The sequence below is a fragment of the Hylobates moloch genome, unplaced genomic scaffold, assembly GCF_009828535.3.
Source record: "Hylobates moloch isolate HMO894 unplaced genomic scaffold, HMol_V3 SCAFFOLD_13, whole genome shotgun sequence".
Taxonomy (NCBI): Eukaryota; Metazoa; Chordata; class Mammalia; order Primates; family Hylobatidae; genus Hylobates; species Hylobates moloch.
This window is the reverse complement of record NW_026652288.1, coordinates 103,406,033-103,418,738: the sequence shown is the minus strand read 5'-3', so window position 1 is coordinate 103,418,738 and position 12,706 is coordinate 103,406,033. Positions and strand designations below refer to the sequence as shown.

The window sequence follows — 12,706 nt, the reverse complement described above, 5'->3', positions numbered from 1 at the left end:
CAGTTGTCTTTTCTCTGAGCCAACACATTTGGTGATAGAAAGTGCTAAAGAAACAGACTTCACAAATGTCTTCTGCACTTTAAAATACTGATAACTTTAGTTGCTTATATCACAGCTACAATTTGTAGGTAGTATTTTAAAGGTCAAATCTACATGCAAAAGAGCTAAATCACATAGTTGTACCCAGTGTGGTTTAAAAATATTTTTAAGTGACTACTATAGCGAAAATACGACAGGGGTTAGGATGGGGTGATCAGCTGTATCCAGAGAATGTTTTTGTATTTATCCCGTGCTTTATCTGCATGCCTCACACAATGAGCCTGTGAAGCAGGCCAAGCAAATATTATTCCCTGAGGACACTGAGGCTCGAAGAGACTGAGTTACCCAAGGGCACTTGCTTTAAATTGCAAAGCTGGGATAAAACTTAGATGTTTGTAGCTCCTAGTTTGAATTATTTTCAAGTTGGTACGTACCAATATTTGGAAGAAAATTTACCAATATGCAAAAAGATTGCAAGTTTCTTCTTGGGCCTACAGCTGTCATACAGAGCATTTAATTTGAGATTTTAAATGTTTATAGGTTTCTAAAAGCTATGTACAAGAAAGCTGAAAACTTGTCATAATTTTAATATAATTCATATGTCTAAACCATAACCTCTAGAGTAATATTTTACTATTATAAGTAACTTGCAAATCGTAGTGTACTAATTTTTTTTTTTACTAAGTAAACTTAAAATTTGTTTAGAGTCCATTTCTAATGTGGTTGAAGCAGGTTAAGTTTTGATATTAAGACAAATTTCCAGAACACAGCTGGTATTAAGTCTAGTTGTAGATGGCATTTGAAAGTATGGGACTAAACAAAGTTGACGAGGGAATGAGGAGGGAGAAGAGATGAACTGAAGACAGAATGCTGGGGGGCAGAAAGAGGACCAGTGAAAGGGAAGGGGGCGGAAATTCACTGAGTGACTGACTCCTTTTTATCTTGAAGTGATCCACTAATAGTACTGTGCATACCCCTTAAAGGAAAGCCTGCTGACATCTCAGATAATGCCTTCTCTCATTTCCTAGGAGAATGTGAGGGCTTTGACCAAAGGAGTCCAGGCTGTGATGGGTTACAAGCCCGGGAGTGGTGTAGTGACTGCAGCCACTGTGAGCTCCGAGAATGGGGTGGGGAAGCCCTGGAAAAAACATGGCAACAGAAATAAAAAAGAAAAAAGTCGTAGACTCTACAAGCACCTGGATATGTGAGGTTGGGCTGCACCAGAAATGTCTTCTGCATTGTGCAGATGGAAAAGAGCAGAAGCTGCCTGTTGCCTGTGGAACTGTCCCAGGACACTGGAACTGTAGAACAGGTCCCCCTCTCGCAGAGCACAGCTGCACCCAACGGTCTCCGTGTCAAGACGGAGGGCCTCCTGGAAACACCAACTCTGACGAAAAGGAGTCATCTGGGAGCCCCAGAATCCTACTCCTGGCCCGGCACAGTGGCTCACGTATCAACATGGTGAAACCCCGTCTCTACTAAAAATACAAAAAAATTAGCCGGGCGTGGTGGCGGGCACCTGTAATCCCAGCTACTCGGGAGGCTGAGGCAGGAGAATCACTTGAACCCGGGAGGTGGAGGTTGCAGTGAGCGGAGATCGCACCACTGCACTCCAGCCTGGGCGACAGAGTGAGACTCCATACAAAAAAAAATTGCAAGGGATGGTTCATGAGACACATTTGGGACGAAGGTGAAAGAGAAATTCCCCATTCTGAGTGTCCTAGTTGGGTTCCTCCGACTCTAAACAAGGGACTTGGGTTCAGTTAGTGTGCAGTGGGGGCTCACTTCCACTGAGGAACATGTACAATGTACTCACCAGGTGATGGGGAGGCTGCGGTATTCACTACCTAGCCCCCATCTTCACTGGTTATTCCACTTATTTAAAATGTCCAGAATAAGCAAATCTCCATATAGAGGAAGTAGATTAGTGGTTGCTTAGGGATGGGAGGAACGGGAAGATTGAGGCCTTTCTTTTGCAGTGATAAAAATGACCTAAAAATTGACTGTAGCGATGGTCACACAACTCTGAATATGCCTAAGACCACTGAATTACACACTTTACATTGGTGAATTGTATGGTATGTAAATTATAGTTCAATAACATAGTTACAAAGATAATCAAAAGCATGAAGGCACTATTGATACGGTTTGGATCTGTGTCCTCACCAAGTCTCATGTTGAAATGTAAGCCCCCTGGTAGGAGGTGGGGCCTGGTGGGAGGTGATTGGATTGTGGGGCAGAGTCCTCACGAATGGTTTAGCACCACCCTCTCAGTGCTGTTCTCATGATAGTGAGTTCTCGTCACATCTGGTTGCTTCAAAGTGTGTGTCACCTCTCCTCTGTCTCCCTCCTGCTCTGGCCATGTAAGATGTGCCTGCTTCTCCTTCGCCTTCTAACATGATTGTAAGTTTCCTGAGGCCTCCCTAGAAGCAAAAGCTGCTGTGCTTCCTGTACAATCTACAGGACCGTGAGCCAATTAAACCTCTTTTCTTTATAAATTACTGTCTCTGGTATTTCTATTTTTCTTTTTTTTTTTTTTGAGACGGAGTCTCACTCTGTCGCCCAGGCTGGAGTGCAGTGGCGTGATCTCAGCTCACTGGAACCTTCCTCTCCTGGATTCAAGCAACGTGCCCCCCCAGAAAGCAAGCTGTTGAGCTGCTGGCCTGTCTCCCCCAGGCGGCTGGGCTTTATGGTCACCATTGGCTGCCCACCCCCGTAGGGCCGCCCAGGCCGCTGCAGCCCTTCCTTCAGAAGGACGGTGCCTGAGGTCCTGCCACCTCTGCCAACAGGAAATGCCTTTGAGCAGTCACATCACTGCCCACTGTCCAGGAGGACAAGTGCTCCAGTCCTCTTGTTAGTTTTTCTTTTTGGCTAACTCTGAACCATGGCCAAAAACATTATCTTTAGCTCCTGGGCAGCTGCTGGACTTCTGAGGAGCCTGGTTAAGGAACTGATTCATTTCCCGAGGGCCGACCACGTGCAGAGCCCTGTGGAAAGTACAGGGAGAACCTGGGCAGGGTTCTAATGACCAGAGGGAGTGAGTTAGAAGATACCGTCCCAAGTGTTCACGGCAGGATGAAGTCCCGACTCCCTCGCTACTGACCGCTGACCGTCTCGCCTCCCCTCCTGCAGGTGCTGCCCTGCCTCTGCTATTTGCCTTTCTCCCTATACCATCTGTTGCCGCCTCCAAGGGCCTCTGCAGAGCTGCTGCCATGGCCTTCTTGCCAAAAGCAAACATTCTCCAAGGCCCAGCTCATGCATTATTTCTTGAAAACCTTCCCCCACACACCCCCGCCCACAACGCGGGGTGTCGTCAATGTACTTTAAACATGCCCCTGCTGCAGTACGTCATATTTTTGTGGCTTGTTTAAAAATCAGCATATCCGGCCAGGCATGGTGGCTCACGCCTGTAATCCCAGCACTTTGGGAGGCTGAGGCGGGTGGATCACTTGAGGTCAGGAGTTTAAGACCAGCCTGGCCAACATGGTGAAACCCCATCTCTACTAAAAATACCAAGATTAGCCAGGCATGGTGTTACGCACCTGTAATCCCAGGAGGCAGAGGTTGCAGTGAGCCAAGATCGCACCCCTGCACTCCAGCCTGGGCAACAGACAGAGCAAGACGGTCTCAAAAAAAAAAAATCGGTGCATTCATTCAGTAAATATTTTCCTTATTATGTGCCAGGCACTGAGCTAGAAGCTGAGGATGCAAGTGCAAACCAAACAACCCTGGCTGCAAGAAGCTCACAGCCTGGTAGAAAGACAGCACTGTTCACCCTTTAGAGGTGTCTTAATAGAGTGGCGCAGGCACTGGGGCTTGGGCTCCCCAGGACCAGGACAGCAAGGCAGCTGAAGCAAGGATGATTGTGGTGGAAGAGCTCTGTGAGGGAGAACCAGGAGTTTGGCTTTAGACGTGTGCAATTAGGCATGCAGGGGAGATGTCAAGTATCAAGTAGGCAGTTGCATATGTGAGTCTAAAGTTTGAGAAGGAGGTGACCTAGAGCTACGCATTCAGGAGGTGCACGTACAGGGACAGTAATTAAAGCCAGAGACCCGACGAGATCCTCAAAAGAGGATAGGTAGGGATGAGAACCAAGAACTGAGCCGCATGTCTCCCCCCATTAGCTGACCTTCCTCCTTTTACAGAAAGGAACACACAAGTGCAGAGGGGACCAGTGCTTTGCCCCAAGTCACAGCACAGCTGCTGCTGCAATGCGGAGGGAAAATTCCAGTGTAAGATCAGCAGGCTCGAGAGCCCACACTCTTCCCATTGCTTCTGTTTTTTTTGTTTGTTTGTTTGCTTGTTTGTTTGTTCTTTGAGACAGAGTCCTGCTTTGTCGCCCAAGCTGGAGTGCAGTGGCACGATCTCTGCTCACTGTAACCTCCACCTCCCGGGCTCAAGTGATCTCCTGCCTCAGCCTCCCAAGTAGCTGGGATTACAGGCACCCACCACCATGCCTGGCTATTTTTTGTATTTTTAGTAGAGACGGGGTTTCACCATGTTGGCCAGGCTGGTCTCGAACTCCTGATCTCAAATGATCCACCTGCCTCGGCCTCCCAAAATGCTGGGATTACAGGTGTGAGCCATCGCACCCAGCCTCCCATTGATTCTTTCTGTGAGCCAGCTTGTCCAGTGACTGAGAGCAGCTCCCCGAGTGAGGGCCATCTCCAAAACTCATAGTTTCTTGTAAGACTTGTCATGAAGCTTGTGGAAATGCAGTGTAGGAGGCTGAATAATGGTTCCTAAATATATCAGGCCCTAATCCCTGGAACCTGCAAATGTTACCTTATATGGAAAAAGGGTCTTTGTGGTTGTGATTAAATTTTTTTTTTTTTTTTTTTTTTGGTCTTGAGATGGAGTCTCACGCTGTCACCAGGCTGGAGTGCAGTGGCATGAGCTTGGCTCACTGTAACCTCTGCATCCCAGGTTCAAGCAATTCTCCTGCCTCAGTAGCTGTAATCCCTCCCGAGTAGCTGGGATTACAGGCACGCACCAGCACGCCCAGCTAATTTTTGTATTTTTAGTAGAGACGGGGTTTCACCTTGTTGGCCAGGATGGTCTCCATCTCTTGACCTTGTGATCCACCCACCCCGGCCTCCCAAAGTGCTGGGATTACAGGGGTGAGCCACTGCGCCCGGCCGGTTGTGATTAAATTAAGGATGGGGAGATAATCCCAGATTATCTGAGTAGACCATGAATGTAATCACAAGTGTCTAAGAGAGAGGCAGAGGGAGACACATGACACATGGCAGAGGGAGACATGGAGGAAAAGGCATGTGATGACGAAAGGCAGAGATGGATTGACCTGGGTGACGCCATTAAGGGAAGGAATGCTGGCAGCCACCAGAAGCTGGAAGAAGCAAGGTAATGAATAGATTCTCCCCCTATAGCCCCCAGAATGGGTACAGCCCTGCTGACACCCTGGCTTTGGCCTAGTGAAACTGATTTATAACTTCTGTCCTCCAGAACTGTGAGGGAATCCACTGAAGTTGTGCTGATTTGTTACAGCGGCCACCAGAAACGAATCCATGCCAAGTCCAAGGACACGTGCCCAGGGAGCTGGATTTAGTATGTCTGTATTCTTGATAGGCAGAGTGGCTGTGATACCAGCGATCTATGGACCACACTGCCCCAACTGCTCAGGCAGGGGACTCGAAGCAAAGGACTCAAACCCTTGAACTGGGGGTTTTTGGTCTGGGCTGCATGGAATCCATAGTTGAATTTCAGTGGGTGGGGGCTGGTTCATAATTTTTTTTAATTGTATGAGAAACTATGTGTGGTGTGCACATATATTCATATTTTTCAAGGATGAAGTGTTTTTGTTTTAGTTTTTTCAGATTCTCAAAGGGGTCACAAAAAAAGGTTAAGAACTAACCACTAACCATTAACCACTAATCTAAGAACAAACTGCTGAGGTGCGTAAACCCGGCCGGGAGTAGATGGGGAGGAATGAAACACCTTTTAAATCAGGCCCAGCTCTGAGGGTTCATGCTGAGCCATTATCTCCAAATCTACAAAACTCACAGCACAGGGAGCTCTGCCCCAGGGCCTGGTGAGAGGGTGACACAAGATGGGTGGGGCACTTCCCTACTTCAGCAGGATAGTGAGCAGCAGGTGGACAATGTCCCCAGAAGAGCTAGGATCCAGGCAATCACAGGTTAGTATCTGAGGGAGATAAAGGCAGAGATGACCACTGATGAGCACACAGGACACACCAGAAGTTCCACGAACAGACGGCAGGAATTTCAGACGGGGCGTCCTTCAACAGTGTGGGCAGTGGCTCAGCTAGAAAGACCCTGTGGGTACTTAGTATTTATAGACTATAAGAAACTTGGTTATGTATTTTTTTTCTTTTAACACTTGACTCATTCCTCCATTCATTTTATAACACTTCATCTTAATTGTTTTATTATTTTAATTTTGGCCCATTTTGGTAAAAAAAATTTTAATTTTATCTTTTTGTTCAGTTGCTTGCTTAATATTTCTTTTTTTTTTTTTTTTGAGACACGGTCTTGCTCTGTTGCCCAGGCTGGAGTGCAGTGGTGCAGTCTCAACTCATTGCAACCTCCGCCTCCAGGGCTCAAGGGATCCTCCCATCTCAGCCTCCCAAGTAGCTGGGACTACAGATGCATGCTACCACGCCAGGCTAATTTTTTGTAGTTTTTGTAGACATGGGGTTTCGCCATGTTATTTAGGCTGACCTCGAATTCCAGAGCTCAAGTGATCCACTCGCCTCAGCCCCTGAATTGCTGGGATTGCAGGCTGAGCTACAGTGCCCCGCCAGTTGCTTGCTTAATTTCTGTCTCTCCTACTGGACTGTAAGCTCCATGGAAGTAGGACCCATGTCTGTTTTACTCAGTAGTGTGTTCCCAGCTCCTAACACAATGCCTGTCTTAGTCTATTTGAGCTACTATAACAAAATACTTTGGACTGAGTGGCATGTAAATAACACAGATTTGTTTTTCACGGTTGTGGGAGCTGGGAAGTCCAAGATCAAGGTGCCTGCAGATTTGGTTGAAGGGCCTGCTTTCTGGTTCCTAAAGGCTCCACCTAATATAGTTTGGTGCAAAAGTAATTGCGGTTTTGACCATTAAATGCAAGCCACTTTTAATGGCCAAAAAAAGTAGCTTACTTTTAATGGCCAAAACCGCAATTACTTTTGCACCAAAGCTTACTTTTAATGGCCAAAACTGCAATTACTTTTGTACCAAAGTACTTTTATCTGTTGCTTTTTTTTTTTTTTTTTTTTTTTTGAGACAGAGCCGTCCTCTGTTGCCAAGGCTGGAGTGCAGTGGTGTGATCTCAGCTCACTGCAACCTCTGCCTCCCAGGTTCAAGAAATTCTCCTGCCTCCGCCTCCCGAGTAGCTGGGATTACAGGTGACTGCCACCACACCTGGCTAATTTTTGTATTTTTAGTAGAGACAGGGTTTCACCATGTTGGCCAGGCTGGTCCAGAACTCCTGACCTCAAGTGATCCACCCACCTCAGCCTCCCAAAGTGCTGTGATTACAGGTGTGAGCTACCACTTCCGGCCTGCACCAAAGTACTTTTAATAGCCAAAACCACAATTACTTTTGCACCAATCTAATACCATCAAATTAGTGATTAGATTTCATTTCTCCTGAGAGGTTATAACTTTGTTTTGTTTTGAGAGACTGGGGTCTCCCTATGTTGTCTAGGCTGGTCTCCAACTCCTGGCCTCCATTGATCCTCCCACCTTGGCCTCCCAGAGTGCTGGGATTACAGGCATGAGCCACCTTAGCAAGCCAAATCATAACTTTGAAAACACAATGAACCACTAAAATAGTGCAGCCACTTTGGAAAATAGTCTGGCAACTCCTCAAAACATTAAACACAGTTACCATAGACCCCAGCAAGGACACTCCTGGGTATATACCCAAGAGAACATGAAACCTGTCTCCACACAAAAACTTGTACACAAATGTTCAGAGCAGTATTATTCATAATAGCCCAAAGGTGAAAGCAATCCAAACATCCCACTAATGCGTGGATAAACGAAATGTGGTATAAAAATATCCGTACAATGTATTATGATGAGCCATAAACAGGAATGAAGTACTGATACCTGCAGCAACATGAATGAACCTTGAAAACATGCTAAGTGAAAGTCACAGAAAGGTCACATAGTGGATGATTCCATTGATGTGGAATGTCCAAAATGGGCAAATCCGTAGAGACAGAAGGTAGATTTGTGATTCCTGGGCTGGGAGTGTTGAGGGGAGTGGAGAATAACTGCCAGTGGGCCGGGTTCTTTTCAGCTGGGGGTGATGAGAATGTTCTAAAAGTAGACAATGATGTTGGTTGCACAACGCTATGCATACACTAAAAACTGCTGAATTGTACATTTTATTTTTTGTTTTGAGATGGAGTCTTGCTCTGTCAACCAGGCTGGAGTGCAGTGGCACCATCTCAGCTCACAGCAATCTCCACCTCCCAGGTTCAAGCGATTCTCCTGCCTCAGTCTCCCAAGTAGCTGGGATTACAGGCACCCGCCACCATGCCCGGCTAATTTTTGTATTTTTAGTAGAAATGGGGTTTCACCATGTTAGCCAGGATGGTCTCAAACTCCTGACCTCAAGTGATCCACCCGCCTCGGCCTCCCAAAGTGCTGGGATTACAGGCACACACCACCATGCCCAGCTAATTTTTGTATTTTTAGTAGAGACGGTGTTTCACCATGTTGACCAGACTGGTCTTGAACTCCTGAACTCAAGTGATCTGCCTGCCTCAGCCTCCCAAAGTGCAGGGACTACAGGCGTGAGCCACCGTGCCTGGCCAGAATTGTACATTTTAAAAGTACTACGTAGGCTGGATGTGTTGGCTCACGCCTGTAATCCCAGCACTTTAAGAGGCTGAGGCGGGCAGATCAGGAGGTCAGGAGTTCAAGACCAGCCTGGCCAACATGGTGAAACACCGTCTCCACTAAAAATACAAAAATTAGTCGGGTGTGTTGGTGCGCACCTGTAGTCCCAGCTACTTGGGAGGCTGAGGCAGGAGAATTGCTTGAACCTGGGAGGTGGAGGTTGCAGTGAGCCAAGACGGCGCCATTGCACTCCAGCCTGGGCAACAGAGTGAGACTCTGTCTAAAAAAAAAAAAAAAAAAAAAATACTATGTTTATGGCATGTAAATAATATCTAAATAAAGCTGTAGTTTTTGAAAATTAAAAAAAGAAATGATTTTTTTCTCTTTTTCAATCCTGCTCCTTCTGTAGAATTTTTTTCAAGTCATGTCTTGCTTTAAACAAAGTTACTAAAATCGATAAGGAGATTTAAAAATTACAGTAATAGTTTACTCTCAAGAAAAGAAAAACAGCCCTGTGTACTTGAACTGTGCGGCGTGTGGCTGGACAGGAGGCGGCCGGTTGCAGAGATAACCAGCTCTTGGCTGCGGGGACGGTGGGCTAGGATGACATCCAGGAGCCCGGCTTGGGCGACTGCCTGGGGGCGCAGGGTGCCGTTGACAGCTTCAGAAAGGAGAGTGAGAGGCCGATGTGGGGGTATTTGTTCTCCGGCTCCTCTGTTTCCTCCTTCCTGGCCTTGCACCCCACCCTTTTTACTGCGCCCTGTCGGCGATCAGGACCAGGGCCCCCCTTCACCTCGGGATCCCAGCACCCATGCACCTCAGTAGCGCAATTCGTTGCTGTAGGCTCAGGAAATGTGCGGAATATGCAGGAAGGGACGCCGTGCCTTACAGCGACCGGCAGGGACTCGGTCCTCCCCAAGCCCAGTCGCCCGCCCCGCTCCGGCCAGGATGTTGGAGGTGGGTGACCGCGAAGAGGTCGGCCGGGGGCGGGGGCCGCAGTCTTTGTGCCCGGGCAGCTCCCGGCTCCCGCCGCTGGGGGGCGGCCTCCGCCCCGCCGACCCCCGACAATAGCGCGAGGGGTGGGGAGCGCGCGGTCCCGGAAACTTTTCCCCGCCGCCTTCGCCGCCGCCGCCGCCCGCGCCCGGGAGCGCGCCCTTCTCTGCTTGCGGTCGGTGCGCTGGGCCGGAGGCGCCGCGGCGGAACGGAACCCAGAGAAGGGGACGCGAGGCGGCTGTGCTCGAGGCTGCCCGCGGCGAGGGAGGCTGCGCCCAGGTCCCCGGCCCCGCGCCGCGCGCCCAGCCGCGCCATGGGGGAGGCGCCCAGCCCCGCGCCCGCGCTCTGGGACTGGGACTACCTGGACCGCTGCTTCGCCCGCCACCGCGTCTGCATCTCCTTCGGCCTGTGGATCTGCGCCTCCTCCTGCTGGATCGCCGCCCACGCGCTGTAATGGGGCGCGGGGTCGGGGGTCGGGGGGCTGCCGGGCGGGGAAACGGGCGCCACGCCCCTGCTGCCCCCTCTCGGAAACCTAGAGGAGGGGGCGGAAAGGGGGATGAAGGAGATGGCTCAGTAATAGGATCCAATGGAGCATTGCTCTGTAGACTGAGGTGGGATACTTCTTTCCGGATCCCACGCACAGGGAAGCCGGGCTGTGAGCCAAAGGGAGGAGGCTGGGTGGTGCAGCGGATGGAGCCCCGAGGACACCGTGAGCCCTGGGTGCTGTTGTCAGCCCTTCCCCATTGACTCGCGGTGTGACCTGGGCAAGCTCCAGAACTTCTCTGGGCCTCCTATGACTGGAGATAATACCTCATAGGATGATGGGAGGATTCAATGAATCAGTACCGTTAAAGCACTTAGTAAATGCTCATTAAACATCATTTGTATTGCTCCAGCTAGGCCACCAACTCTTAGGACCTTGGCAAGTCCCTTGATGTTTCTGGCCTCAGTTTACCCAAAGTCCTCTTAGGTGGGAAGGGAGGTAGTGATGATTCAACTGGCCTGTCTTTGCCCTGGTCTGTCCAGCACCTGGACTGGTTTGTCCAGATGCCCACGGTAGCCTAAGTTCTAAGAGTGAATCTCCAGGTCCTCAGCCGCTCTGTCCTAGGCATGGAAATCCACTAGCAGTGCCCAGGATGGTGCCGCCCAAGCATTCCCTGGCAGGGGAGAAAGGACCAGCACCCCTGGGAGAGGTTAGAACTGTCTCCCCGTAGGCACTCAGTGGATATTCTCCTAAGGCATTTGGTCGTATTGCAGAGATCCTGCAGCCCCACTACCCAGTGACTGGAATACAAATAAAAAGACGCCTAGAACATTTACTATGGACCCAGTGTTGCATTCATTAACTCATTCAATGCCTGCCACTCACAATATCAGCACCAGGAGGTAGGTACTGTTACCCCCACTTTCAGTAGGGAACCCTGAGGTTCTGAGAGGTTAAATAACTTGTCTGAGTGAAAGGAAAGAACCAAAACCCCAGATCCTACTGAAAAGGGGCAGGCTGGTAAAAGAGATTAAACTGTCCAGATCAGAGGCTGGAAACTAACAAGGCACGGGACACGCATTAGCCATTTGTTCCTCACAGCTGTCCTCAGACCAGCACTGTTAGGCACTTTGCCAACCTTGGAGGGGTTAAGAGCGAGCCTCTGCTTCTCACCCTGCCTGGGATCTGGACATACCCATTTGTTTTCAGGGACTTGCCATCCCTGAACCTCCCCTGCTCCCCTTTCTCTTAGAAGAATGTGTCTTCGAGTGGTGTGTGGGCTGGGTTAAGGTCAGCTGACACCCTGGCCCCAAGAGCTGGGAAAGTGGCTGAGAGCAACAGGGTACGGAGCAAAGCCCCTGCGTGTGAAGCCAGAAGACCACCATTAACTCACCTTCTCAGCAGAGGCCTCAGTTTTATCCTCTCAAATGGGAGGGTTGATATACATTATTTCTAATTTGGGTCCACCTCTGGGAGTCTCCACTTTAAGAATCTCCACTCCTTGGTCTTGAATTGGTTTTAGGAACCCAGGGCCCAGATTAAAGTTGATGTTGCCACTGTGAGCTTCAGGCTTGCGCCAGCAGGTCAGGAAATGTTTAGAAAGCCAAGAGCCTTCCGTCCTCATCCATCATTCCCAAGGACAGGCGCTCAGAGGCAGCTAAATAGTCCTAAGGATGTGGAATGAGTACCACCCTCTGGTGAGTGGAAATGAAGCCAGAGCTGCCGCCCTGCCTCTGTGTCTCCAGAGAAATGTAGCAAGGAGGCATGTATGACATGTTTCAGAGGCCCTATCGGTGACGCTGATAGAAACAGCCAGTCCCTTCCTGCCCTTCCGTGCATCTTCTCCAGTGGATATGGACTGGGGAGGGGCTGTAAGGGGAGAAGCGACAGTGGGGGCACTGAGGGAGGGACAGCCCAAAGTGCCAAAAGGGCTCTCTGTGTAAAAAACATGGACACAGGCCAGCAGAAGCCAGGCTGCCCCACTTCACAGATGGTTTAGAAGAATTTCACTTGAATTTATTTCAGAGAAACAAGTTGTCTTTTTAATTCAGGCAATTAACTCTGCTCTGCGGTTATCTACAGTGGTTGGGTTACTTTTTTTTTTTTTTTTTGAGACAGAGTCTCGCTTGGTCGCCCAGGCTGGAGTGCAGTGGCGCGATCTTGGCTCACTGCAACCTCTGCCTCCTGGGTTCAAGCAATTCTTCTGCCTCAGCCTCCTGAGTAGCTGGGATTACAGGCACTCGCCACCACACCCAGCTAATTTTTGTATTTTTAGTAGAGACGGGGTTTCACCATGGCTGGTCTCGAATTCCTGACTTCAGAGAATCCCCCTGCCTTGGCCTCCCGAAGTGCTGGGATTACAGGC

General features: G+C 49.3%; 2 protein-coding genes across 8 annotated transcripts in view; both read left to right on the top strand.

Annotated features, from left to right (window-relative positions):
- LSG1 (large 60S subunit nuclear export GTPase 1) overlaps positions 1 to 10,021 on the top strand; it is a 36,523-nt gene extending 26,502 nt beyond the window's left edge. The window contains exon 14 of one of the 3 annotated variants that reach the window (XM_058426395.1): positions 9,714 to 10,021. In XM_058426395.1, the coding sequence (XP_058282378.1) occupies positions 9,714 to 9,935 (222 nt within the window). In that variant the 3' untranslated portion in view covers positions 9,936 to 10,021. Of the gene's footprint in view, positions 1 to 1,067; positions 2,538 to 9,713 lie in introns of those variants that run through there. The other 2 variants (XM_032171934.2, XM_032171935.2) reach the window with 2 other exon arrangements.
- Positions 10,022 to 10,170: 149 nt separating this feature from the next.
- TMEM44 (transmembrane protein 44) overlaps positions 10,171 to 12,706 on the top strand; it is a 44,355-nt gene continuing 41,819 nt past the window's right edge. For 4 of the 5 annotated variants that reach the window (XM_032171931.2, XM_032171927.2, XM_032171925.2 and 1 more), the window contains exons 1-2: positions 10,171 to 10,307; positions 11,115 to 11,243. In XM_032171931.2, coding sequence (XP_032027822.2) covers positions 10,171 to 10,307; positions 11,115 to 11,243 — 266 coding nt within the window. The remainder of the gene's footprint in view (positions 10,308 to 11,114; positions 11,244 to 12,706) is intronic. The other variant, XM_058426397.1, reaches the window with a different exon arrangement.